Source organism: Emiliania huxleyi (assembly GCF_000372725.1).
Source record: "Emiliania huxleyi CCMP1516 unplaced genomic scaffold EMIHUscaffold_87, whole genome shotgun sequence".
Lineage (NCBI taxonomy): Eukaryota > Haptophyta > Isochrysidales > Noelaerhabdaceae > Emiliania > Emiliania huxleyi.
In genome coordinates, this window is record NW_005195508.1 from 186,783 (window position 1) to 209,893 (window position 23,111).

General features: G+C 65.1%; 6 protein-coding genes across 6 annotated transcripts; 2 read left to right on the top strand and 4 right to left on the bottom strand.

The window, feature by feature from the left end:
* Nucleotides 1–1,086: 1,086 nt before the first annotated feature.
* On the bottom strand, nt 1,087–4,329 carry EMIHUDRAFT_465958 (hypothetical protein; the record flags this gene model as incomplete). Its single annotated transcript, XM_005758299.1, has 6 exons — nt 1,087–1,793; nt 1,995–2,162; nt 2,277–2,291; nt 2,765–2,822; nt 3,448–3,678; nt 3,720–4,329. 6 exons carry the CDS (start codon nt 4,327–4,329, stop codon nt 1,217–1,219), a joined length of 1,659 nt encoding a protein of 552 aa, XP_005758356.1. The 3' UTR covers nt 1,087–1,216.
* A 1,757-nt stretch (nt 4,330–6,086) lies between these two features.
* On the bottom strand, nt 6,087–8,998 carry EMIHUDRAFT_107077 (hypothetical protein; the record flags this gene model as incomplete). The annotated part of the gene is made up of 2 exons (XM_005758300.1): nt 6,087–6,911; nt 8,321–8,998. 2 exons carry the CDS (start codon nt 8,996–8,998, stop codon nt 6,087–6,089), a joined length of 1,503 nt encoding a protein of 500 aa, XP_005758357.1.
* A 2,543-nt stretch (nt 8,999–11,541) lies between these two features.
* Nucleotides 11,542–11,820, bottom strand: EMIHUDRAFT_68835 (thioredoxin; the record flags this gene model as incomplete). Its single annotated transcript, XM_005758301.1, has 1 exon — nt 11,542–11,820. One exon carries the CDS (start codon nt 11,818–11,820, stop codon nt 11,542–11,544), a length of 279 nt encoding a protein of 92 aa, XP_005758358.1.
* Nucleotides 11,821–15,450: 3,630 nt separating this feature from the next.
* On the top strand, nt 15,451–16,797 carry EMIHUDRAFT_219635 (hypothetical protein; the record flags this gene model as incomplete). The annotated part of the gene is made up of 1 exon (XM_005758302.1): nt 15,451–16,797. One exon carries the CDS (start codon nt 15,451–15,453, stop codon nt 16,795–16,797), a length of 1,347 nt encoding a protein of 448 aa, XP_005758359.1.
* A 250-nt stretch (nt 16,798–17,047) lies between these two features.
* EMIHUDRAFT_219636 (hypothetical protein) lies at nt 17,048–19,074 on the top strand (the record flags this gene model as incomplete). The annotated part of the gene is made up of 2 exons (XM_005758303.1): nt 17,048–17,662; nt 17,794–19,074. The coding sequence occupies 2 exons, from the start codon at nt 17,048–17,050 to the stop codon at nt 19,072–19,074; spliced, it is 1,896 nt and encodes a 631-aa protein (XP_005758360.1).
* Nucleotides 19,075–20,749: 1,675 nt separating this feature from the next.
* On the bottom strand, nt 20,750–22,899 carry EMIHUDRAFT_438834 (hypothetical protein). The gene is made up of 3 exons (XM_005758304.1): nt 22,888–22,899; nt 22,049–22,780; nt 20,750–22,013 (listed from the first exon to the last, which is right to left on the bottom strand). Exons 2-3 carry the CDS (start codon nt 22,768–22,770, stop codon nt 20,960–20,962), a joined length of 1,776 nt encoding a protein of 591 aa, XP_005758361.1. The 5' UTR covers nt 22,771–22,780; nt 22,888–22,899; the 3' UTR covers nt 20,750–20,959.
* Between the last annotated feature and the right edge of the window lie 212 nt (nt 22,900–23,111).

Genomic DNA, 23,111 nt, shown 5'->3' on the forward strand with positions numbered 1-23,111 from the left:
TCTCGCCCAAGACAGCCACCACCTGCCCTTGTAGGGCGCTCATCCGCAGCGCGGCCTCGGAGGACTGCCGTTCGTGCAGCTGCAGCGCGGGGAAGATGAAGAAGATGTTGGACAGCCAGCGAATACAAGCGGCGAAGAGGACGAGCGCGCCGACGGTGTCGCGGTGCATCCTGTCGAACGCTGCTTCGATAGCGCAACTGTTCTCTGCGTAAGAAAAAGCGGGGCTGATGACGACGACACAGGCGAAAGAAGCCGCGAGAACAAGGGACCGGCAGGCGGCGGCGCCGCAGGACGAGGCAGAAGAGAACGACGCGACAGAGGAGGAAGTGACAAGGGAGAGAACGACGAGAGTGGGACGGCCGCGAGGTGGCATGAAGGTTGCAGCGAGAAGCGGCGAGAGACTGCGAAAAGAGATACGAAGAGGCAGACTCCCCAGGGTGGGCGACGGCTAGCGCATCACACTCCTCTCCTTAAAATCCCTGTGTGGTGGCGGCGTGCCGTTCTCCCATCCCTCCCTTGGGTTGTATGTTTTCTTTCTTTCTTTCTCTGCTCGAGCGACACAGACGCGTCCACCCATACCGCGTTGGTGTCCAGTCCGAGCCTGGCTGTTCTTCACCTTTCTACCTACCTACCTACCTACAGACACACACATTCGGTAATGACAAGGCGGCCAGGCAGCAGGCGGCCGAGAGGAGGGCCAAGACGAGCAACGGCGCCCGCGCCCCCGCCCCCACCTGCCCCACCGCCTCCGATCACCGACTGGACTGAAAATTTTAATTATTGGCGGGCGCCGGAGTTGGAGTGGTGACTGGTGTGACTGCTCCTGTGGTGGGGGCGACGGACGGCTTCTGCACGTCGCCCGCGCGCCTTGAAACAGAAATCCGTTACGCAAAAGCAATGGACTTGCAAGACGGGGGAGCGACCGGCCTAGTAGTGGAAAGCCTGCTCGTGCAGGTGGGGACCCTGTCCTCCTCCCCCATCCCTCGTTTGGAAAGTGCAAGGCCCGGTGCGTGGCTGGGTGCGCTTTTATATCACATATCCTCTCTCTGCTCTCACGTCGTGTCACGAGACTGCCGTTCTCCTGTGGCTCTCACTTTACTGCTGTCAAAAATGGGTGATAAGCCTGAACAGCACGTGTGCATCACATACCCCTGTGCACACCACAGCGCTCGTGAAACCCACGATCAACACGAAACTCCAGAGACCCGTCATCCCCTCACGGCTGCACGTTTAGCGAGCACGCGCCGCCCGCGTCGAACTTGGGCGGCACGTCGACCTTCATGCAGTAGGACATCTTGTCCCAGCCCCCGCCGCGCCGGATCTCCTCGGCGGGCAGCCACCCGGCGAGCTCCTTGCTGCACGGCTGGAAGCACTTCGCGCACCACGTCGGGATGCGGAGCAGCTTGTCGGCAAGCGAGTTGAAAGCGGCGGCGTCGTCGATGGAGCAGAGGAGCCCGCGCGCGTGCGGCAGCCTCAGCACCGGCGTCGCCGCGAGCGGCTTCAGCAGCTCGCGCGCCTCCGCCGCGCTGGTGCCGAGCGGCAGACTGCCCGCCTTCCGCGTCCAGCCCGGCCGCGGCTCGAGGCCGACGTCGACGACGGCACCGCTCGCGCGCAGCTGCGGCTGGTCGAGGATGGCGGCGTCGCGGTAGTCGACCTCCGCCTTTGCCCAGGCGGCGGGCGAGAGGACGTGGTCCATCGGGCAGGCGAAGGGAACGAACTTGCCGTCCTGCGAGCCGGGGTACATGCATCCAAAGTGGAAGATGTCGTCCGAGCCAGACCACATCCGGTCGCACCTGGAGAGAGGGAGGGAGAGGGAGGGGAGGGAGGGAGGGAGGGAGGGAGGGAGGAAAGAGGCACAGGTGAGGAGCCGGGGGGGGGGGAGGGGAGGGGAGCCGGCCCGCGCCCCGCCGCGCCAGCAGGTCCAGCGCGGCAGCACGAGCGTGCGGCCGAGGGCGCGGGCGAGGGCGAGCGCGTCGCGCAGCTCCGCGACGTACGCGTTGAGCGCCGCGCTGTGCACGTCGATGTTCGCCGCGTTGGCGCGGCCGTACTTGTCGATCTTCGTCTGGACGAGCGGCGGCGTCGAGAAGTTGAGGGCGAGGTAGCGAGCCTCGGGGCGTGGAGGCGGGTCGGCTGCCCAGAGCGCAGCCTCGCGGAAGCGCTGCCTAAAGTGTGGGACGGCGGCGGGTCTATCCTCTGTGCGTGTCGCCTCTCCCGAAATGGGGCGCGCGCCGCTTGGCGACGCCGTCGTGGTTGTCCAGCGAGTAGGTTGCGTGCACCGCAAAGGGGGACACCTGCGGTCCAAGGGGCCGGGGTCGGGGCCAGGGGCGGGCGGGAGGGCGGTGCGGAGGGCGGAGGTCCTTGAGGCGCAGGTCGGCGCGCTGGACGAAGTAGCCGTGCCCGTTGAGGAAGAGGGCGAGGGGCAGCGAGCCGAGCGTCACTCGGCCGCCGTCCCACGCCTCTCGCATCACCGCGGAGCCTGCCGACAGAGGGGGGGGGGGAGGGTCGGCGCGAGTGGGCTGCCGCGGGCCCCGGCCGAGGCGCGAGGCGGCGCCGTGCGGCGCGTCCACGCCCGGCCACTGGCGCGGCTTGCGCATCATGTGGTTGAAGACCTGCGGGAGGGGGAGGGGCTGGCTGTGCCTCGGGCTGCATCTCGCCTGTGCCCAGCCTGCTTCTCGTATGCATCCCGGCAGCCTCTCGGCAGCCTCTCGGCAGCCTCTCGGCAGCCTCTCGGCGGTCCTGCTGGTCCGACGTGAGGGAGACGTACCGCGAGCCTGGCGGCGGCGAGACCACGTTGGCATGCCACTCCTCGGCGAAGGCGCGGCCTACAGGAAGTGTCGAGGAAGTGTCTAGGAAGTGTCTAGGGAGTGCCACTCCTCGGCGAAGGCGCGGCCCTTGACGGTCGGGCGGAGGAAGAGGATGCCTGCGGGAAGGTGCCGGGAGGGGGCCGGGAGGGGTCCGGGAGGGGTCCGGGAGGGGTCCGGGAGGGGTCCGGGAGGGGTCCGGGAGGGGTCCGGGAGGGGTCCGGGAGGGGTCCGGGAGGGGTCCGGGAGGGGTCCGGGAGGGGTCCGGGAGGGGTCCGGGAGGGCTGTCTCCCGTGGCTGTCTCCCGTGGCCGGGGCGGAGGGGGAGGAGAGGGGAGGAGGAGGGTCGCGCCCGTGTTGAAGGTTCCGCCCGCAGAGTAGGACGCGCGGCCTGCGGGGCGTGCCGGGGGACGGGTCGGGGGACGGGTGGTGGACATGTCCAGGACACGGCACCGCCCAGAGCGAGCCGCCCACCCTCCGTGTCTCTGCCGGGAGACATGTTGTTAGGGTTAGGGTTAGGGTTAGGGTTAGGGTTAGGGTTAGGGTTAGGGTTAGGGTTAGGGTTAGGGTTAGCCACCCTCCGTGTCTCTGCCGGGAGACATAATAATAATAATAATAATAATAATATTAATAATAATAATAACCACCCTCCGTGTCTCTGCCGGGAGACATGTTGTCCGACGAGACGGCGACGTCGGCAGAGAGCAGCGGGCCGCACTCGAAGCGAGAGCCCGGCCCGTGCTCGCCGCCTGGCCGGGACGCTTCCCCCGAGCACATGAGGTACGGCTCTGGCGAGCGGAGCCAGACGACGTCGATGTCCGTGTGCAGCACTGAGTAGCCCAGCCGCACCATCCGCAGCACCTCGCCCGTCCGCATGCCTACAGCAGGCAGCTCCCGCCCCCCTCCGAGACGGCTGCACGCAGCTGCAGCACCTCGCCCGTCCGCATGCCGGCGAAGCGCTTCCACGAGCCGCTCGAGTGCTGGTTCGACCCGTCGAGCGACGCCCCCTCCTTGGCCATCGGAGTGACGTACGTCGGCGCGTCTCGCCGCGCAGAGAGCATCGTGAAGGCGGCCTGGTCGACGGCGCCAATCACAAACGGCGCGCGGGCGCGCACCGCGCAGAGCACAAAGTTGACGAGGTGGTCGTTGAGCGCGGAGTTGGCGAACGAGGCCATCACGAACCCGGGCGCCTCGCCGGGCACCGCCACGCGGAGCGCAGCCTCCAGAGACCCGTCCAGCGCACCTCTGGCCGCCGGCCGCTCGGGCGACGCGGCTGACGCGGTCGCGGTAGCCAGTGGTGGCGCTGCAGCGCCGCCGCCACCGGGCGCCGCCTCCGCGAGGTTTGTGAGCCGGCTCCGGGAGCCGGCGGCGGTGGCAGCCAGCTGCTGTTGCCGCGCCGCTGCCACGCCGCGCTCTGTCACGTGCACGATGCGGCCGGCCCCGCTGCTGCTGCTGCCGAACATGGAGCTGGCGAGGATCATCAGCGACGCCGCCCCGACGAGAAGCAGGGCCGTGAAGCGGGCGCCCATTGCTGTTGTGCTGAACAGTGAGGGCTTCTCGCCGGCGCCGACATCAAGTCAACACCGGGACAGCGGGCAGAAAAAGAATTTGGTCCCGTATCTCCAGGCTACCTTACTTCATAGCGCACCACACACCTCTCCTTAAAATCCCTGTGAGGTGGCGGCGTGCCGTCCTCCCATCCCTCCCTTGGGTTGTCTGTTTTCTTTCTTTCTTTCTTTACCTTACTTCATGCTGGCAGGACCCGCTACGGGTCCGAGCAGGGGCACCATTTTGTCAAGCGCCTTCGCCGCACCGCGGGCGGCGACCATCGAGCGGTCGAGGTGGTCCTGCACGGCAATCGCGGTGCGAGGGTCGTTCGGGTCGCCGTTTTTTCGATCCAGCGCAGCCAGCTCCACCTACACGCGAACCGGCGGCGAGGATCGGTGGCGAGCGCTTCGCACGGGTCGGGTGGCTAGTGGCGGGAGAGATGAGCACTGCGGGCGATGTGATAGAGGTGGCGAGCGCGCACGAGGTCGTTGGCGTCTCGCGTGTACTCCACGTACTCGATGGCGGCGTCCATAAATGCGCCCGGGTCGGAGACCGTATCCTCCAGCTTCTTGAAGGAGGAAAAGAGAAGCTGCGGCGGCATCTGTAGCGAGCCGGTTGGCAGCCCGATGGCGACCATCGTGCGGAAGGTGTCCTCGTCCGCAAGCAGCCGCTGCGTAGTACGCTGCGCCTGAAGAATCGCGTAGACCGAAATCGAGGGGTCGTACATCGGAGGCGCCGCAAAGGCTGGAGGCACCGCGAGCCGCTGCAAGTCGAGTCCTACTGCCGCCGCGAGGACACCGCGCCGCGGCAGCTGCATGCCGGCTGCCAGAGCGATCGGCAGCAGGAGCACAACAATCGCGACATGTCTCGAGCACAGCCAGGCAACTCTGGGGCCCAGCGAGTCGGTGGTGGGCAGACCCTGGCGAGTAGAGGCACACGCACGCTCTTGGAGCAGAGTCGCCGGCGAGTCCTCGAAGAGCAACCAGATCGGTCCTCGGAGAGGGTACCCTGGGTGGGCGGGGAGAGAGAGAGAGAGAGAGAGAGAGAGAGAGAGAGCTTCAGGCGCGCCCATCTCGATCGACAAGGCGTCGCTACGCGCGGTCTTCCGCGGGGGGAGCTTCGTCGACGGGTGCGGGAGCGCGGCGCAGTCAGTGCCGTGGCGATGCCTCCGGCTGTTTGCGGCGGGCGGCTTGCTGCTCGCTGCATGGCGAAAAACTCGTCTCGCCACACGCCAAGGGCTTATGCTCTGGCGAGACGTGAGGCGCATGCGCCCAGGAGGGGAGGGGGCATGTGTAACGACACTGCTAGAGATGCCTTTCGGGGCCCAGAGATAAAACTTCTGTGATGCCATGCGTGACCTAGTAGTGTCCCCAGCTATGGGCGTGTCCACGTTGGAGCCAGGTGTGGTGTGGGCGCGAGAATAGCTCCGCCGTTCATGGAGGCAACCGATGCGAGTCGACTGGTGTGTGTCGTCGTGGTTTCGTATCAAGAATTCTCTCTCTCTCTCGGTGGGCGGGGCCTCTACTCGCCAGGGGCAGACCAGCCGCAGCCGGCAATTTTGCAGCCGTCTCGCGGCAAGAAAAACCAAGCCGCGCCGGGACCCACCCCTCGTTTGGTGAGACCGTTTTATTTATTTATTTACACACACACAACAAACAAACACACACACACCACACCGTCCCGCCTAGGTGGGAAAGATTTTTTATAAACAAGTCCGTTTTCAAGACTCACTGCTCACTCAACACTCTTCCACGATTCTCGGCATCGCCTCGCTCCGCGCCAGCTGCAGCGCGCCGCCGGCTTCGGCGCGCGCGCGCCGGCGGTGCGCGTGCAGCTCGGCGGTGGCCTCGAAGGAGATGTACGCGGCGATGGCGAGCACGATGCAGCACACCAGCAGCGATCCCATCGCGTCGGTGTGCTCAGCGTCGTACCCGCAAAACGCGACGAGCAGGGCGCACCCCATCACTGTGAGCGTGCGCATCGTGTCCGCGACGACGTGCGCGAGCGCAGAGCACATGTTTAGATTGAGCGCGGCCGCGTCCTCCGCTGCCGCGCCGCCAGCAGCGCCGCCCGCGCCCGCGCCGCCCTCCGCTGCCTCGTCTTGGAGCTCGTCGCTCGCGGCGGCATTCGGCGGGGCGGGCCGGAGGAAGTACGGGCAAAGGCAGCAGGCGGAGCCGCCGCCGCCGCCGCGTCGCCGCAACAGGATCGAGGCAAACATGCCAAAGTCGACCAGCAAGTTGAAGCACGTGAAGGTGAGCATGATGATGGGGTCGACCTCCTCCCCCTCCACCTCCCCCTCCACCTCGCCCGACCCCTCGCCCGAGCCGGCCTCGCCGCCCCGAGACCGAGAGAGCCGGCCGATGGCGTCCCGCATGACGAACGCCGTCACGGTGCACAGCGCCGCCACAGAGAAGAGAGACGCACCGATCTCGAGTGAGTGCGTCTCGAACCGGTGCTTGTTGAGCTCCGCAAAGATGTTGATCGCGTACGTGACGCTGTCGACGAACATCGTGCCCGTGTCGCCCAGCAGTGCCAACGAGTTAGCCGCGGTCGCGCCGATGACCTGCGCAAACGTGAAGACGGTGTTGAGCAGGAACGTCGCCCATAGCGCACGCAGATTGGCCGCGCAGCACGCACTCCGCCCGCCAGCCGCCTCGCAACCGCTGTCGTCTCCTCGTCCGCCTCCACCGCCAGCACCGCCACTGTCGGCTGCGCCTCGTGCACCACCGTTGTCAGCAATGACTAACTCCCGGCTGTCACCTCTGCGGCTACCTTCTGGGTCTTCGCCCTGGGTCTCGTCAACTCTGTCTTCTGGGTCGCCTTTGAGCTGGCGTGGCCAGGGCCAGCGGCTGCCGCCACTGTTGTCGTACCCGTCACCGGTGTTGTCGGGCAGAGCACGCACGTAGCTCCGCCGCTGCTGCCGAGGCGGCATGCACCGGCACCGCGTTCTTGTGTTTCTGGCACGTACGGCTTGCGACGGCCGACCAGCTTTTGAGACACAGGCAGCACCGACGAAGGGTACACGGAGGCAGACGCTGTGCCCAAAAGAATTCTTAAAACTAAACCTCTCTCACAGCACAAAAGAATGATGCGGACTGCGGCCAGCCGGCCTCGGCCGCGACCTTTCTTCTTTCGGCGAGTGGTAGAGCGGTCTGTTCATAGCTGTGCTGCGCAGGGCAGCGCACCCCCGCCCGATGTGTATATTACCTTCGGCGTCTCGGCGCGCGGACACCCCCGGGCGCTAGACCCTAGAGACACATAAGTAAGGCAGGCGATAAATATTGATTCTCGCCCCTGTAACTATTGATATTGATTATTGACAGCATCCCCTCTAACTATTGACAATATATTGACATATTGATCGCTGATTAACCTCCAAAAGCACCAATGTCGACATTTGTCCCAAACATTGCCTAGATGTGGGCTGAAATCGAAAAAATCGCGAGTTCAAGGCGATTTTTAATGCGGTTTAAGCGATTTCGAAGCGATTTTGGCCCGTTTTTAACGATTTAGAGCCACTTTCAAGCCCAGGATGGACCCACCTGACGGTCCTGACCAGCCCAGGCCCAGCCTCTCCTCTAACTATATTGATATTGATCGCCTCTCTAACTATTGGAGCAATATATTCAATATTTATCGCCTGCCTTACACATAAGACACCCCGCATCACCGCAGCACTCCACAGTCGCGAGAGACAGAGAGAGTGTGTTGTGCTCACTTTTGTTCTCCCACACTTCGCGACTTGCATTTCACTTTCTTTGTGATCGCTTTCCCTTCGAGCCGTCGTCCGGCCACTCTTTGTGCATCCAAGTTCCAACTGAGTTTGGTAACTCTGTAAACACACACTTTAAACAGTGTGATGAAGATCTGCAACGGTCGGCGGTGAGGACAGGGTTGACGAACAGATACTCCATGTCGTCATCCCTCTCCTCCCGCCCTGGTCCTCTCCATCTCGGCATCCGCTGCCTGCACCACCGCAGACGCGACCGCATCGTCCACCACTCCGATGCACACCTTTGTTCGCCGACAGCCCGCCTCTGGCGCACGCCATCGGCTCAGCGCCTCGGCGACCACCTCTGCCGCCGCCGCGGCTGGCGCGCCGCGAGCGCCTGCGCCGAGGAGCGGGACCGCGATCGAGTGTGCGCCGCGGGACGTTGCCAGCCGCAGTGCGTTGGCGTAGGCGGAGAGGAGGAGCGGGCGCCACTGCGGCGAGGCGTAGAAGGGCGGCACGCAGTGGATGATCTCGTCGTAGCAGTCGGAGAGCTCGCCGTGAGCCGCCGTCGCCACGGCCTGGCCTGTCGGGCAGCGGATGTCGTCGCCGACTACGACCGGCAGCGCGGAGAGCGCCGCCGCCAGCAGCGACGCGCCGGACGAGTCGTCTGCGCTCGAGTCGCCGCCGCGGGCGCCGTGCACAATGCCATCGACAGCCTGCGGCGGGTACAGCGCCGTGGTTCCTGGCGCCAGCCTGTCTGCGCACTCGCCCGGCGTGAAGCGCGTGCCCTCGAGCCTTTCGTTGGCCGGGTTGACCAAGGCGCTGCAGCCGGCGTGCGGCGGGAACGTGACGATGCATGGCGTCAGATGAAGCTCAACGTCGATGCCCGGGACTGAGCGCCACGACGCAATGCGCGCCACCGGGCTGAGCCGGTGCATCACGCACGATCTCGCCGGACAGCACCGAAGTGTCTCTCTGCGAGCCGTCTTACACCAGGTTGCAACGCCTGTTCCGCACACTGCTGTGAACGCTGCTGGTTGCCGCCGGTTGAGCAGCACCCCGTCCCCATCCAGGTTGTTGGTTGCTGCCCCAGGTCCCGCACTATATGTAGGTGCACGCTTCAGCAGCGTACACCTCGATCCTGTACCGTGTTTGTTTATGACCCCCCCCAATGAACAGACCAGTGAGGAGAGAGAGAGAGCGTATCAAGAATTCTCTCTCTCTCTCTCTCACCAGTGAGGGAGGGCAGGACGGCGGGCTGAGGCGCAGTAGGAGGAGTTGGAGCTGGAGCAGCAGCAGCAGGCGGGGCGGACGGCGCCCCGGTCGGAGCCGTCGAGCCGAAGTCTTCGCCGCACGAGACGTAGATGATCTCGTCACTCTCGATCAAGACAACATCTTCGTCTCCATCGTACTCGTCACCGCCCTCCGCAAAGATGCGCAAGGCCGGCGTAGATAAGTTGAGCCTCTTGGCGGCCAGCTCGAGCAACTCCCCCTTGGTGTCGGGTCGCGCGACCTTTTTGCCGACCTCCGAGCCCAGATAGCGCACCGTGATCCTCGTCGGCATCCGCGCGGGGGCGCCCTGCTGCCGGCCCTGGCGGCCGGCCACGTAGGTGCGACGTGCCCGCCGAAACATCGGTTCAAACGACGTTCACAGCGCCAATTCGGCCCCAGCTCTTCGGCTCGCTCCGCTCGCCGGTGAGTTGGTTGGTTGCTGGCAGCACCCCAGCACCGGGGGGTCCTGAGAGCTGTTGGTTGCCGCTCGATTCACAGCACAGTGCGGAACAGGTGTTGCAACCTGGTAAAAAGACGGCTAGCTGCTTGTACTCTCGCCTCCGATTTCTTTTTCTCGATCGTGGTGATTTGCTCTCGCGATCTTCGGTCGTAATCCTTTCTCTCTCGCGGCGGCCCCTCAAAAACCGGGTCAAAAAGAAAGTTGAGGCCGGCCTTTCGGGAGAGCGACGAGACAGAGGAGGAGGCGACAGGAGAGCGAACCAACCCACCCTTTCCCTGGGCTCACAAGCTGAAGATGTTCACGGGCCCCCCCCTTTAGCTGTACTCGTCTAGGCAGGGGTTGAGAGAGAACGACGAGAAGTGGGACGACCGCGAGGTGGCATGAAGCTCGCTGCGATAATTAGCGAGAAACTGCGAAGAGAGATAGGTAGGAAGTGGTAGACGCCCAAGGGTGGGCGACGGCCACCACACTCCTCTCCTTAAAATCCCTGTGTGGCGGCGTGCCGTCCTCCCATCCCTCCCTTGCCGTGTCGTTTTCTTTTTCTTTCTTTGACAGCGGACAGGCAGCCACATCTCCGGCGACCCCGCCCGGCTGCAATAGGAATTCTCACTTTGGGACACGGGTGGTGGGGTCCCGGGGGGTGGTTGGGCACGCTGGCTGTTGCGCAAAACCACGCGGCGCATGCGCGCCGCGGAAGCTGCTCGACAGGCGACTTCATTGCGAACACGCGGTCGCCGTTACTCCAACTTTCCTTTGCCGATCAAAAGCGCCCGTCCTTTGCTTTTTAGCCGCCGAAATTTAGCTTGCTGTTTTTCTTTATAGGCGTCTGCAACTTCCAAGCTGCGTATTCTTGTATTATCGTCGAGTAGTGCAGGTATTCCGTGGGGGCGGTGTGTATTCTCGTAACATGTGCGTATTCTCGTATCACTGGCTCCGAGTAGAAAAAGAAAGAAAACATTTTACCGGTGTTTACTAGCTCCGAGTAGAGGGGGCATTCCGCCGCTAGGCGGGGACACCCAAAGCGCGCAGAACCAACCCTCGGAGACCTGTGTTTACTTTACGGCCCTTTCCCTGCGAATGCGCACCCCCCCAGGCGCCAGGGCTAGGGCTCTCTAGCCCGTAACCCGATATCGATCATCCGGCCCGCTGGGTGCGCTTCTTACGAGCTCCCCGGCCCTGGATGTGAGGTTACTAACTGCACTCCAAGTGCTCCAAGTGCAGTCGAGCGTGAGGTTGATGACTGCACGACTGCACTCCAAGTGCTCCAAGTGGCAAGTGCAAAGTCGCCGACGAGTCGGTCCGCGTGCCTCTCCCCGTGTCGCGCATCGTTCTCACCCCGGAGCTTCACAAGCATCCATAAACTCACTTACACTTTGGCCTCACTATAAAGCGATGCCTCTGAATGCTTAATCCTCGGATTTTAGATTAGCAATCGTAATACTATTAGCATTAGGACGCTGTGGTGACTGGTGTGTGGCGCCCTCTTGCCTCTACTAGAGCGAGCCGCTCTACATAAAGCCGTACACACATGCGATGCAGCTCGTGCACCAGGGGCGGGGCTCCAGGTCCAGCGTCCAGCGCACAGGTCGTGGACGTGGGACAAAATTGTAAATTCGGAAAAACTGCACCATGCATAATTTTCACTTGAGGCAATTCAAAAACCAACGAACCGAACATTGCTCTCCGGAGCGCCGGTGATTACTGGATCCTTGCGCTCGGCTTCTCACGGATATGGCGCGCGCCTACGGCTTACGCCCTGTGCTGCGCAATCGCCGCCCGGAGCGCCGCCTCGTTGGCCCCGGACACCTCGCCGAGCTTGGAGCCGCGCCGGTAAAACTGGAAAGTGGGCATGGCGCGGACGCCGCACATCTGCGCCACGTCCTGGGCCTCGTCCACGTCGACCTTCACGAAATCCACCTCCGGCATCTCCTGCGCCAAGCTCGCGAAGACGGGCGCGATCCGCCGGCAAGGCCCGCACCAGGACGCGGTGAAGTCGACCACCACGAGCCGCTCGCCGGCCGCCGACATGGCCCGCGCCCAGGCGGCCAGGTCTGCAAGCTGCGTTACGCCGCGAGGCCGCGCCTAGTGTTGGGTTTAGGGTTGGGTTAGGGTTAGAGTTAGAGTTAGTCACGCCGCGAGGCCGCGCCTCGTCGGCGACCGCCGCGGAGAGCGCCTCGTCGAGCAGCGCCTTGCCCACGTGCAGCGCCTGCTCGCAGACGCAGTCACGCCACCTCTCCAGCGGCGCCTTGGACCCCGCGGACCGCCTCGCCTCCGGCAGGACTCGTAATCTCGGCTATACCTCGGCTACATCTCGGCTACATCTCGGCTACATCTCGGCGAGATCTCGGCCTCGAGGTCGTCTCCGCGCAGGACGAGCTCAGCCCCCAGCTCTCCCTGCTGGCGCACGAAGCCGAGGCCGCGCAGGAGCGCCTAGGGGACGTGTCGGAGAAGGGTAGAGGGACACGTCATGGACACGTCCCTCCCGAGGCCTCGCAGCAGCAGCGCCTCGCCGCCAGTACGGCCGAGCAGCTTCTGCTGCAGCGCCGCGTTGGTCAGGCGCAGGCGGCGGTACTTATGCTCGCCCGGGTGGGACAGGATGTTGCTCACGACCTTGACCGCAGTCGCGAGGGCCTCGCGATGCCCCTCAAGCAGACCGACCGCACTCGCAACGGCGGTCAGATGCGAGGCGGGCTGTGCTGCGGTGGCGGTGGCGGTGGCGGTGGCGGTGGCGGTGGCGGTGGCGGAATCGCGCGGCGCAACGACGATCCCGGCCAGCGTGCCGTCGGCAAAGGAGCAGTCGACGAGCTCTGCTCCGTCCGGAACCTGCGCGGGTCGTGCCGTGGACACGTCACCGACATATCCAGGGGCATATCCAGGGGCATATCCCGGGGCATATCCCGGGGCATATCCCGGGGCATATCCAGGGGCATATCCAGGGGCATATCCAGGGGCATATCCAGGGGCATATCCAGGGGCATATCCAGGGGCATATCCAGGGGCATATCCAGGGACATGCCGAGGGCAAGCTCTGCGCCTCAAAGTCGAACGGCGCGGCGGAGGTGGAGTCGGCGTCCACGCCGGAGAAGGTGATGCTCCGGCCGCTGCTCAGCGAGAGGCTCACCTTGGCGGCGAGGTAGCCGATCGTCGAGGCGGCGCCCGAGACGCGAGTGATCCGCTCCCCCGGCCGCAGACCCTCCCACCGCCCCTCCCGCCGCAGCAGCCCGGCGTCGTCGCCGAGCGCCATCCGGTCCTGCGAGTTCTCGAGACAGGCGCCGGCCCGCCCTCCCCCTTCGAACTCGAACACGAACCCGTGCACCACCTGAGCAGGCCGGGGCCGGGACGCGTCGCGGACATGCCCCTCAGACCCGAGCAGACACCACAGCCCGCGCCACCGAGCCGACAGCGCCGCACACGCGCACCACCGCCCCGCCGGCCGGCGAGCCCTCCCCGCCGCCCTCGCCGCCGGGGGCCGCCGCCTCGCCGAGCTCGCCCCGCCTCCGCCGCCACTCGACCGCCCCGGTCTGCCGCCCCTTCTTCTCCGCCTCGGAGAGCGACGCCCTCGAGCGGTCGACGTCCAGCGCAGCCAGCTGCTGCTGCTCGAGGCGAGCCCGCTCCGCGAGGTCGGCCCTCGCCGGTCCGGGCAGCAGCGCCTGCCTCGACGCGTTGAGCGACGCGACGGTGACCTCGAGCCAGCCCTCGGGCACCTGCGAGGAGCATGCCACGGACACGTCACGGGCATGACACAGACACGTCCAGCACAGCCGGTGGCCCGGCAGCCGATACAGCCGAGGTGCAGCCGAGGTGACAGCCGAGGTGCAGCCGAGATGCAGCCGAGGTGACAGCGGAGGTGACAGCGGAGGCTGTGATGCGGGCGAGGTGCAGCCGAGGTGACAGCGGAGGTGACAGCGGAGGCTGTGATGCGGGCGAGGCACCGAGTTGCGCCGCGCGAGCGTCTTGCTCCACGAGGCCTGTTCACAGCAGGAGGTGTGAAGAGACGCTGTTCACAGCCGCGCGAGCGTCTTGCTCCACGAGGCCGAGTAGCGGCGCGCGACGTCGACGCACTCGTGGGCCCCGAAGGAGAAGACGTACGAGAGCTTCTTGCCCCAGCCGCGCTCGTAGAGGAGGGGCGCGTCGCAAGCCTGCTCGCACGGGAGCCTCGGAGGTGTGTAGGGGGTGCGTCGGAGGCGTGTCGGAGGTAGTGGGGGTGTGTCGCGCCTGCTCGCACGGGTCGGCGTGGAGCCAGCAGCGGCGCAGGGGTGACCACACCTCGGTCCACACCTGCGGGCGCGAGGGTGTGTGGGTTCCCCTTTTTCGAGGGCTGGCGTGCAGGGCTGCTGCCGGCCGCGGTGCGCTCTCACGTGGTCTGTGACGTCGAGCACCCAGCGGGCCCGGAAGCCGACCGCCATGCAGCAGAGGGTGAAGGCGTTCGCCCACTCGCCGCACCTCCCCTTGCGCGTCTGCAGTAGCTTGGCGGCGTGGTTGTAACGCGGGAAGCGAGTCACGTGCCCGGTCGGGCCGCGGTACAGCTCGACGCGGCCAGCGCCCCACGCCTTCTCCTCGCCCGTCGGCTCTCCCATCCCGATGGGCTCCGTGGGCTGGCCGGTCAGCTCGCACTCGGGCGCGTTGACCCACGTGAAGAAGTCCCGCTTGAACCACCGCAGAAGCTCCTTGAGCTCCGCTTCGTCCGGCCCGCCTCCCGTCGGCCCTCCAGGCGGCGGGCCTGCCTCCTCGGCGGTGAGGAGGGCGCGGAAGTCGCTCTGGTTGGCCTTGACGAGCTGCAGCAGCGCGGGCGAGGAGAGGGAGAGCTGCTGCAGCATCGGAGCCAGCTGCGTCGGGTCCGACCGCGCCGCGGATGCGACCGCCGTCAGCGCCGGCTCGGCTCGCATCTGGCGCAGCGCAGCGCTCGCCTCAGCGCTCGCCTCCGGGGGCTGCCCAGAGCCGGAGCCCTTCCTCCGAGCCTCCTCGCAGATCGCCGCCCACGGGATGAGACTCCTCGCCTGCTGCTGCAGCGCCGGGTCCTCGTATGCGGACGCCGTCTGGAAGCCCGACCGGAGGCGGCTCTGCATCTCAGCGCACGCCTGCTGGCGGCGCAGCTCCTCGCCAATCGTCTCCTGCGGCTGCGGCAGCGGCTGCGGCTGCGATGGCGCGCACCGGTCGAGCATCACCCACGTGCCGGGGAGGAGGTTGACGCTTACCGCTCCCAGGTCGGCGTCGTCCCTGAGCACGCCCGGGCCGAGGCCAGTGATGCGCTGCTCCTCCGGAGGCACGCCGGTGAGAGAGAAGATCTGAACGCGGAGTGTGGACACGCTCTCGCTCGGGTCGAGCTCCACGCGGTGCGTCTCCTCTTTGAACGCGATCGTGATGGGGATGGTCGGCATGGCTGTGCGATCGATCGCCCGGTGGTGCGCGCGCGCCGCGCCGACGCCCAGACGCTTCACAGACTTCAGGTAAACGCACAACGCCGGACTTCACATAAACGCACCGGAAATCAGTGACAGTCAGTCGAAAAGAAAGAATCGCGGTGGAGCTATGTCGCGCAAACGCAGCCGCGACGCGGAGCCCAAGGCGCCGGCCGCACCGGCCTCGCCGGCCGCGCCGGTCATCCGGCTGACGGCAGACAGCGAGCAGCGCCTCGCGCCTCTTCAGCTGTACGCCGACATGTGGCGCAGCGGCGAGCTCTGCGATGTTGTGCTCTCGGCCGAGAATGAGAAGATTCGGGCCCACCGCCTGATTCTCGCGGGTGGCTCCTCGTACATGCGCTCGTGCTTCAGCTCCGGCATGCGCGACGGTGAGGCGGCCGTGCTGACTCTGCAAGGCGTCACGGCCTGCAGCCTTCGCTGTCTCCTCGACTTTCTCTACCTTGGAGAGTGCGAGGCGACGCCGTCCTCGATAGTGCCGCTGATGCACGCCGCCTCGCTAATGGAAGTGCGCCCGCTGCTCCAGCTCGCGGCCGACTTCCTGGGCAAGGACGGCCTGCTTCCCGAGTCGTACCTCAACATCATCGAGCTGTGTGACACGCTCGACCGCCCAGAGACTGCGGGCCTGCGCGCCGCGTGCCTCGCGTTTGTGAGCGAGCACCTGGAGGCGCTCGCGGCTGAGGAGCAGTGGCGCCGTCTGCCAAGGCCGTGGCTGCGCGCCCTCCTCGAGAGCGAGGCGATCACGCTCCCCGAGCTCTGCGTCTTTCAGAGCGCAATCGCATGGCTGGAGGCGCAGCCGCAGCCGCAGCGCGACGGAGAGGCGTGCGCCGAGCTGCTCGGCATCGTGCGGTACGCGACAATCCCCGCCGACACACTCGTCGACGCCGTCGAGCCGCGCATCGAGAGCCTCGGCCACGCCGGCCTCGCGCAGCGCCTGCTGCACGCCGCCTTTCGCTTCAGCTCCCTCTCGCCTGCAAGACAGATGGGCGAGGAGCGCTCCGCCGAGTTCTGCCGCCGCGAAGGCCAGGTCGGCGACCTCGCATGGCGGCTTCTGAATACACCTTCCGACGACGAAGCGTCCGTTCTCGACGGAAATGTGCTGACTGTGGCCGCAGACTCCGATGAGCAAGGTGTCTCCTTACACCAGGTGAGCAGCGCATGCGTCACGCTGCGATCGGAGCTCACGTGGTCCGTGCTCTTGGCGGTGAAGGAAGGCTGTCCCGCGCTTGATTGCCACGACATGCTCTTCGTGAGCTTTGGAACGGGCGAGCCGGTTGCGGGATGGATCAACCACCGCAGTCTTGCGGCGTGTGAGGAGGCATGGGCTTCTGTGGACGGCTACGAGGACCACGGCTCGGGCGCAAACCGGGACCGCAGCTTCGAGGTCACACTCTACGCGCGCCTGACGCGGATCTCTGGAAGCGAGGCTGCCGCTGAAGTCTGGCTTGAGGACCAGGCCGGCCAAAAGCACGAGGTCTCGGACAGCATCTTGGACTCTAAATTCCCGGCAGGGGCTCCTTGCCGCCTCGTGCTTGGACTGACCTACGGTCCTGCGGAGGCGGTGTTGCTGGATGTCAAGGCCCGCTGAGCTGTAAACTCGTGCTGCATCTGAGCTGCGCACCAGGCTCTCCCCGTCCTGCATTCATGCCGTCCTTCTTTTTCTCTGTGTGTCTCTCCATGTTCTCGCCCCACGCTGTGTCGTTGCGGTGTGTGTCGTTCGGGTTGCCAAAAGTCGCGAAAAGAAGAAAAACCCGGACACTGGCCGCGATGTCCTCGCCGAACTATAGGCTACACCGCTGTGGGCGGACAGGCACATTATCGACGGCGATTTTGCCGCGATGTCCTCGCCGGACGCCTCTGCCGTCTTGATCGGCGACATCGGCGGAACAAACATCCGACTGGTCCTCGTGCCAGATGCTCTGTGTGGCTCGCGGCCGCGTCCTCTGCACAGCGTGCGTTACCAAACAGCCGAGTTTGCGCACCTGCGCGACGCGCTGGCGCGCTTCGTCGCCGAGCTCCCGGCCGGACTGGCGCGGGTGACGGCGGCCGCGCTCTCAGTGTGCGGGCCTGTGGTGGAGGGCAGTGCGATTTGCATGGCAGAGTCCATGGGCGCCTCTGGGTGGCGGCTGGACGAGGCCGACCTCGCCTCCTCCCTCGGCGTCGGTCCCTGCCGGCTGCGGCTACTGAACGACTTTGTCGCGGTCGGCCTGGCGCTCGCAGCCGTTCCGGCGGCCGAGCGCGTGACTGTGCACGCGGGGTCGCCGCTGCCCGGACGGCCGGTGGCGTGCCTAGGCCCTGGCACCGGCCTCGGCTCAGTGTGCCTCGCGTGGCCAGACGGCGACGGCGCCCCACTCGTGCTTCCCTCCGAGTGCGGCGAGGCAGACTTTGCAGCTCGCTCTGCGGCGGAGTGGGCGCTCCGCTCGCACATCGCCGGCAAATTGGGCGTGCGGCACGTCAAGGCACGCGCAGCAGCACTCGCATCAAACACACACACACACACACACACACACACACACACACACACACACACACACACACACACACACCCTCGCCACCACCAGCCGCAGCTCGCCGAACGTCGCAGGCGGAGCACGTCGTCTCCGGCCTCGGCTTGCGCCGGATCTACGACTTTCTGCGCAGCGACGCGGCCGATGCGGCGGAAACCAGCGGAACGGCGGCTGCGCACGAGGTGGAGGCTGCGGTGCGGTCGGCAGCGGATCCGTCGGCCGCCATCGCCAGCCGCTGCACTCCGGGCGAGCCGGGCGCGGACGCGACGTGTGTTGCGGCGATGGAGATGCTGATCAGCGCGCTCGGCGCCGAGGCTGCGAACGCCGCCCTCCGCTTCCAGGCGCACGGCGGCGTCTTCCTCGCCGGCGGGGTCACCGCCAAGCTCGCGGCGCGGCTGGGCGCCGGCAGCGCACTGCGCGACGCGTACCTGGGCAAGGGCCGGTCCGTCGCCGCGTACGAGGGATGCCCCCTCTACCTCGTCACCAGGGAGGGGGACGAGCTCGCGCTCGACGGCGCGTGGGAGTGTGCGCGGCGGGCCTTCCAGCCCGTGCCTCGCCCGCCGCCCGCCTCCCGCGGAGTACCGCTCGAGGTGTGCGTGGACTGCGTGGCGTCGGCGGTGGCGGCGGAGAGGGGGGGCGCCTCCCGCCTCGAGCTCTGCGCGAACCTGCTCGAGGGAGGGACGACGCCGTCGGCGGGCCTGCTGCGCGTCGTGCTGCGCACGTGCTCCCTGCCGGTGCACGCGATGGTGCGGCCGCGCGGCGGCGACTTTCTGTACAGCGAGGCGGAGCTCGAGGTGATGCGCGAGGAGATCCGCGAGATCAAGCGCGCCGGCGCGGCCGGCGTCGTCCTCGGCGCCCTCCGCGCCGACGGCAGCGTCGACGAGCCGGTGCTGCGCGAGCTCGTCTCGCTTGCGGCGCCTCTGCCTCTCACCTTTCACCGCGCGGTCGACGTGGCCGCCGACCCGGTGGCGGCGGTCGAGGCGTGCGTCCGCTGCGGCGTGAGGCGGGTCCTCTCCTCGGGAGGGGCGCCCGACGCCACGGCCGGCGCGGCGGTCCTCCGGCGGATGGTGGCGGCGGCGGGCAGGCGGCTGACAGTCGCCGCCGCCGGCGGGCTGAGCGAGGGCAACGCCGCGTCCATCGCCGCCGCGTCGGGCGCGGACGAGGTGCACGGCTCGCTCCGCTGCGTGCAGGGCAGCGCCATGCTGCACCGGCCCGAGACCCCGGTGTACATGGGCTCTCAAAAGGTCCATGGGCGAGAGACGGAGTTTGAGACAAAGGTGGCGGACCGCGAGCGGGTCGCGGCCGCCGTGGCGGCGCTTCAAACAGTGTACAGTGGCCGGCGGCCGGCGGTGGAGTGAGAACACGTTTTCACCATTTCACGCGTAACACTTAACGGCTCGCACATACCACATTCTCTCTCTCCGCACACACAGACAAAAAGACGAACCCTGGGCACACACAAAGATCGCACGAACCTGAACCTTTTTTTACCCATCTCACAGTAGAGGGTGTCCATTTTATTTATTTCTCCGCACACTCCGGTTTCATCGCATTCTCGCAAAGCCAAAGGCGAGAAAGGAGAGCTTAGAGGATAGAGAGCTACCTTTATTCTTGTAGGTTTTAGTTTATAGGGTGTCGGCCTATCGAAAACCGGCAAAAGACTGCTCGAAAAGAAGGTTGATTCCCCCCGTCAACCCATGCATCTCGCGCGGTTTGCTCTCGACGAGGGTCTGCGCTACTTCGGCGTGGAAGGGGGAGCCAAAGTGGTCGCGCAGGTCGGCGAAAAACCGGCTCGTATCTCTTTAGCATCCAAGGGATCGCCTGCCTAGGCTAGGTACCGCGGGGCTCAACCCTCCCGCCGAAGTCGTGCTAGAGGTACGCGCTAGAGGTACGAGATCCGCAGAGACGGCGTGGAGGACGGCGTGGAGGACGGCGACTGATGAATCGGTGCCGGCAGAGAGAAGGAACGAGAAGTGAGATACGGCTGCCTGCTCTTATTTTAGCCGCATCTTGACGACCATGTCCTGGAGGATTGACAGGTTCGGCCGCAGCTGACGCCGAGTTGGGAACTGCATTGGGCAAATTGTCGACAATAGTCTCGTGCGAAGCCCAGGTCACTTTGCTGATGCGCGCGGTGACCGCGCGCGTCCACTTGCCCTGTGGTGGTCCGCGCTTATTGAGAAAATCGTCGAGTCTGCGGGTGGGGGCGCATTACAGATACAGTGGCTTAGACTACATAATCTCCTTTGAGTAGGAAGCGGTTGATATCTCGATGTGTTTACCTGGTTGGCGAACCTTCCTTGTAGGACTTCAGGTATAATTTCCTTACCGCCCACATCTTCCCGAGGTTGATATCTTTGTTGGTCGCATTTAGGTTTTCTGGGATGTTCACGCAGTTGTCCCTCAAACCCACCACGATGGCTTGCTTTGCTTGTTCGTCAGCGCGGAGGCGGTCAAACGCGTCGCGTACTACTTGACACTCAACCACATGGTCGACCTCTATCGGCCCAAAGTTGCGGTTGTCCTTCCTTATTTGGCGGTAGACGTCCTTGTCTCCGCGGTATTCCCAAACCTTGGCCGTCATAGACCGGGTCGACACTTGCTTGCGGAAGCGTTTAGGATCTGTGCTAGTCGCTCCCTCCTCGCTTTCCTCCCCCCCCTCCTCCTCCTCCTCCTCCTCCTCCCACGCCGCCAACAACAGCTTCGCCAACCGCCTCCGATCCGCCAACGTCGTTGGCCCTTCGTCCTCGTCCTCGTCCTCATCCTCGTCCTCGTCTTCGTCCTCGTCCTCGTCCTCGTCCTCGTCCTCGTCCTCGGGATCCTCCCTCACCGATCGCCGCGCCGCGCCACGCATCTGGACTCCCGCCACGGTCGTCCACAAGCTGTTCCCGTGCACCGCTTTGCGCGAGCCGCGATTCATCCAGAAGAATTTGCCGTTAGCCCGCTTGTAGACCGTCAGGCCGTTTGCGTTCAGGTGACCGATCGCCTCGGCCATGCGGGTGCGTGTTTTTCTGCGCGAAACCAATTGCGTGTGCATGACAGCAGTAGACAGGTACACTCATACAGGGCGCACTCTCTGGAACACAGCGAGAACTAGAGCGAGAATGGAAGCACTCAGACAAGAAGATCATTGCCGCAGGTGCACACCTCCCTCGTATTGAACACATTTTGGTGTCGATCTGGGTTGAGTTGACTCCAAGTCACCAGAATCGGCGCGAAGGGTTGCTTGAACATGCTCCGCGCTCACTTCAGGGGGGGTGCGCCGATGGATGTGTCGAACGGGGTGCCCACCTCAAAGCCCTCTGGCTGAAAGTAGTCTTCAGCGCAGCTGAACATCGGCGTCTTGGAGTCCCGCAGCTGTCCCTCTTGGTTCACGACCACGACGGGCAGCGACATGCCAGTCGCTTTGCGGTAGCTCTCGGCGACCTGGTAGGCGCCGCGCACGCCGTCGTCGAACATGATCGCAGCCTGCGCCGGCGTCTTTCCTGCTTTAATGTAATTGGTGGCCGCCGGCGCCCAGATGGCTGTGTGCGGCGCAAGGTCCGTGAATTCGCGGCCCGCCCAGTTCATGATGACCTCGTTGTTCAAGCCTTGCTTGGGGATGCTCTTCCAAAGCTTGCTGATCTCGTTAAAGTTCGTCACCTTCTCAAAGATGCTAAACTGCGTCGGCCGAAGCATGCAGAGGGCGAGGCTGTCGAAATTGGTTGTAGACGCACCATTGGCGCGGAAGACGCTCCCGGCAGCAGGCTGCATGTCGCTGGGAATTCCAGCCCATGCTGCACGATCAAGCAGTACTTGTTCGGATCGGACGCACTTGTTCTGGAAGCATTCCGGCACAAGATCAGGGGGGGGAGAGACCGTTCCGAAGAGGTCGCAGAAGAGCGAGACGGCCTGCTCTTTTGCATCCCCAAAACGGGTGGGTTGGCCCGCGGCGTTGGTCGCTAGACCATGCCCGCCCGCCTCGCCGATGCGGTAGAGCGACTCAAGGGCGGCCATGACATTGGATTCCCAGTGCTCCCAGTAGTTCTCAGCGTTAGTTGTGTCGGGGCAGAAGGCCGTAAGGTCCCCGGGCAGCCAGGTGTTCGTCCCCATCGTAAGGTTGCAGTTGTCAGTCGCATGGATGTCCTCCACTGTGATGGTGCCTGGCGCGCCGCCAAAGGCGTCGAGCGTGGCATTCGCGAGGAGCATCTCCCCCACGCCCGGCCCAGCTGCGCACGCCGCGCGATTGAAGGTGTTGGCGTCCTGCGGTGAGAGGAGCTTAATTGTCTCGGCGAAGAAGGGAAGCTGCTCCTCGACGCTTTTGGGGTTCTTATTCAGCCCCGGAGAGAGAACGAGGCCGCCGAACGGCAGCGGGTTTGCGTTGAAGGGGAAGACAAAGGCGCCGCCGCCGACATTGGCACACCCGTAGGGTCCGTCTGGTGCATCGTTCGGTGCATTTGGTGTCGCTGAGCTGCAATTGGGAAGGGCTTCGTCTTTCCCTCCTCTTCAGTCGGGGTGAGGTCCCGGCGATTGAAGGTGAAGCTGGTTCCACCAACCTTCAGCGCTTTCGGAGTCTGGCACCAGGCCGGGTAGAAGTTGGCGTTCAGGTCCTTCGGGCAACGCTGCGCATCGCCGCGGCCTTCGACACCGTTCCACCCCGTCTGGAAAGTGTTGTCGTTGCCGCCGAGCGCGGTGAACTCTGTCTCACTAGCAAGTCTGTCCGTGTGGTTGAAGCAGCCCAGGTCCTCACCAGCGCCGATGTAGCCGGAGCAGTCGAGGCGCAGCTTGAGCGGATTCTTTACCACATCGAATGGGGAGGACAGCGGGCTGATCACCTGCTTAATCGTGACACCCTTGTCCGCGAGGCCGAGCTGGCTGTTTCCGAGGCCACCTTCGATGGCGTGGATGAAGAAGCCGGAGCAGGCGTAGGCGGGCAGGCCCTTGTCGCGGCACTCCTTGCCGGTCGCCTCGTTGAGCTGGTTGAGCTTGTCGGCCACCGTTGGTCCTTGTCGGTGGCTGCACACCCCGCGAGAGCCTCCAACAGGCAACGAGAGGGCGGCGGATGCGAGGAGCATTTTGTACTTCCTGCGGCATGGGTGCGACAGCCGCGATCGGCGCGGTGTGGGGCAAGGCTGGCAGGGCAAGTGAGGCTAGCCGGCAGCCTGTGATCGGGCGGCAGGGCTGGCAGCAACCTGTTTATCGGGGCAGTGACCGCGCGGAATTCAAGTACGACCTCGTACCCTTGTTCCGGACGCGTCCTCCTCTAAAAGTGCGTGGTCCTCCTAGTACTCCAAGTGCTCCTGCAAAAGTGCATGGCGCGCTTGTTTCGCCGCGGCTATCGGCCGCTCGTCTGAACCACACGTGTCCCTCCATTCACACTCTCCCAGTCCTTCCTGGTCTAGTGCCCGTCTTCTCC

What these genes read in the sequence shown, in the direction of transcription:
- EMIHUDRAFT_438834 (XM_005758304.1), bottom strand. Translation starts at nt 22,770, where the DNA reads ATGCTCCTCGCATCCGCCGCCCTCTCGTTGCCTGTTGGAGGCTCTCGC. An exon ending in CGCTGCCGTTCGGCGGCCTC is followed by an intron (nt 22,014 to 22,048) that starts GTTCTCTCTCCG and finishes GAACCCCAAAAG; the next exon opens with CGTCGAGGAGCAGCTTCCCT.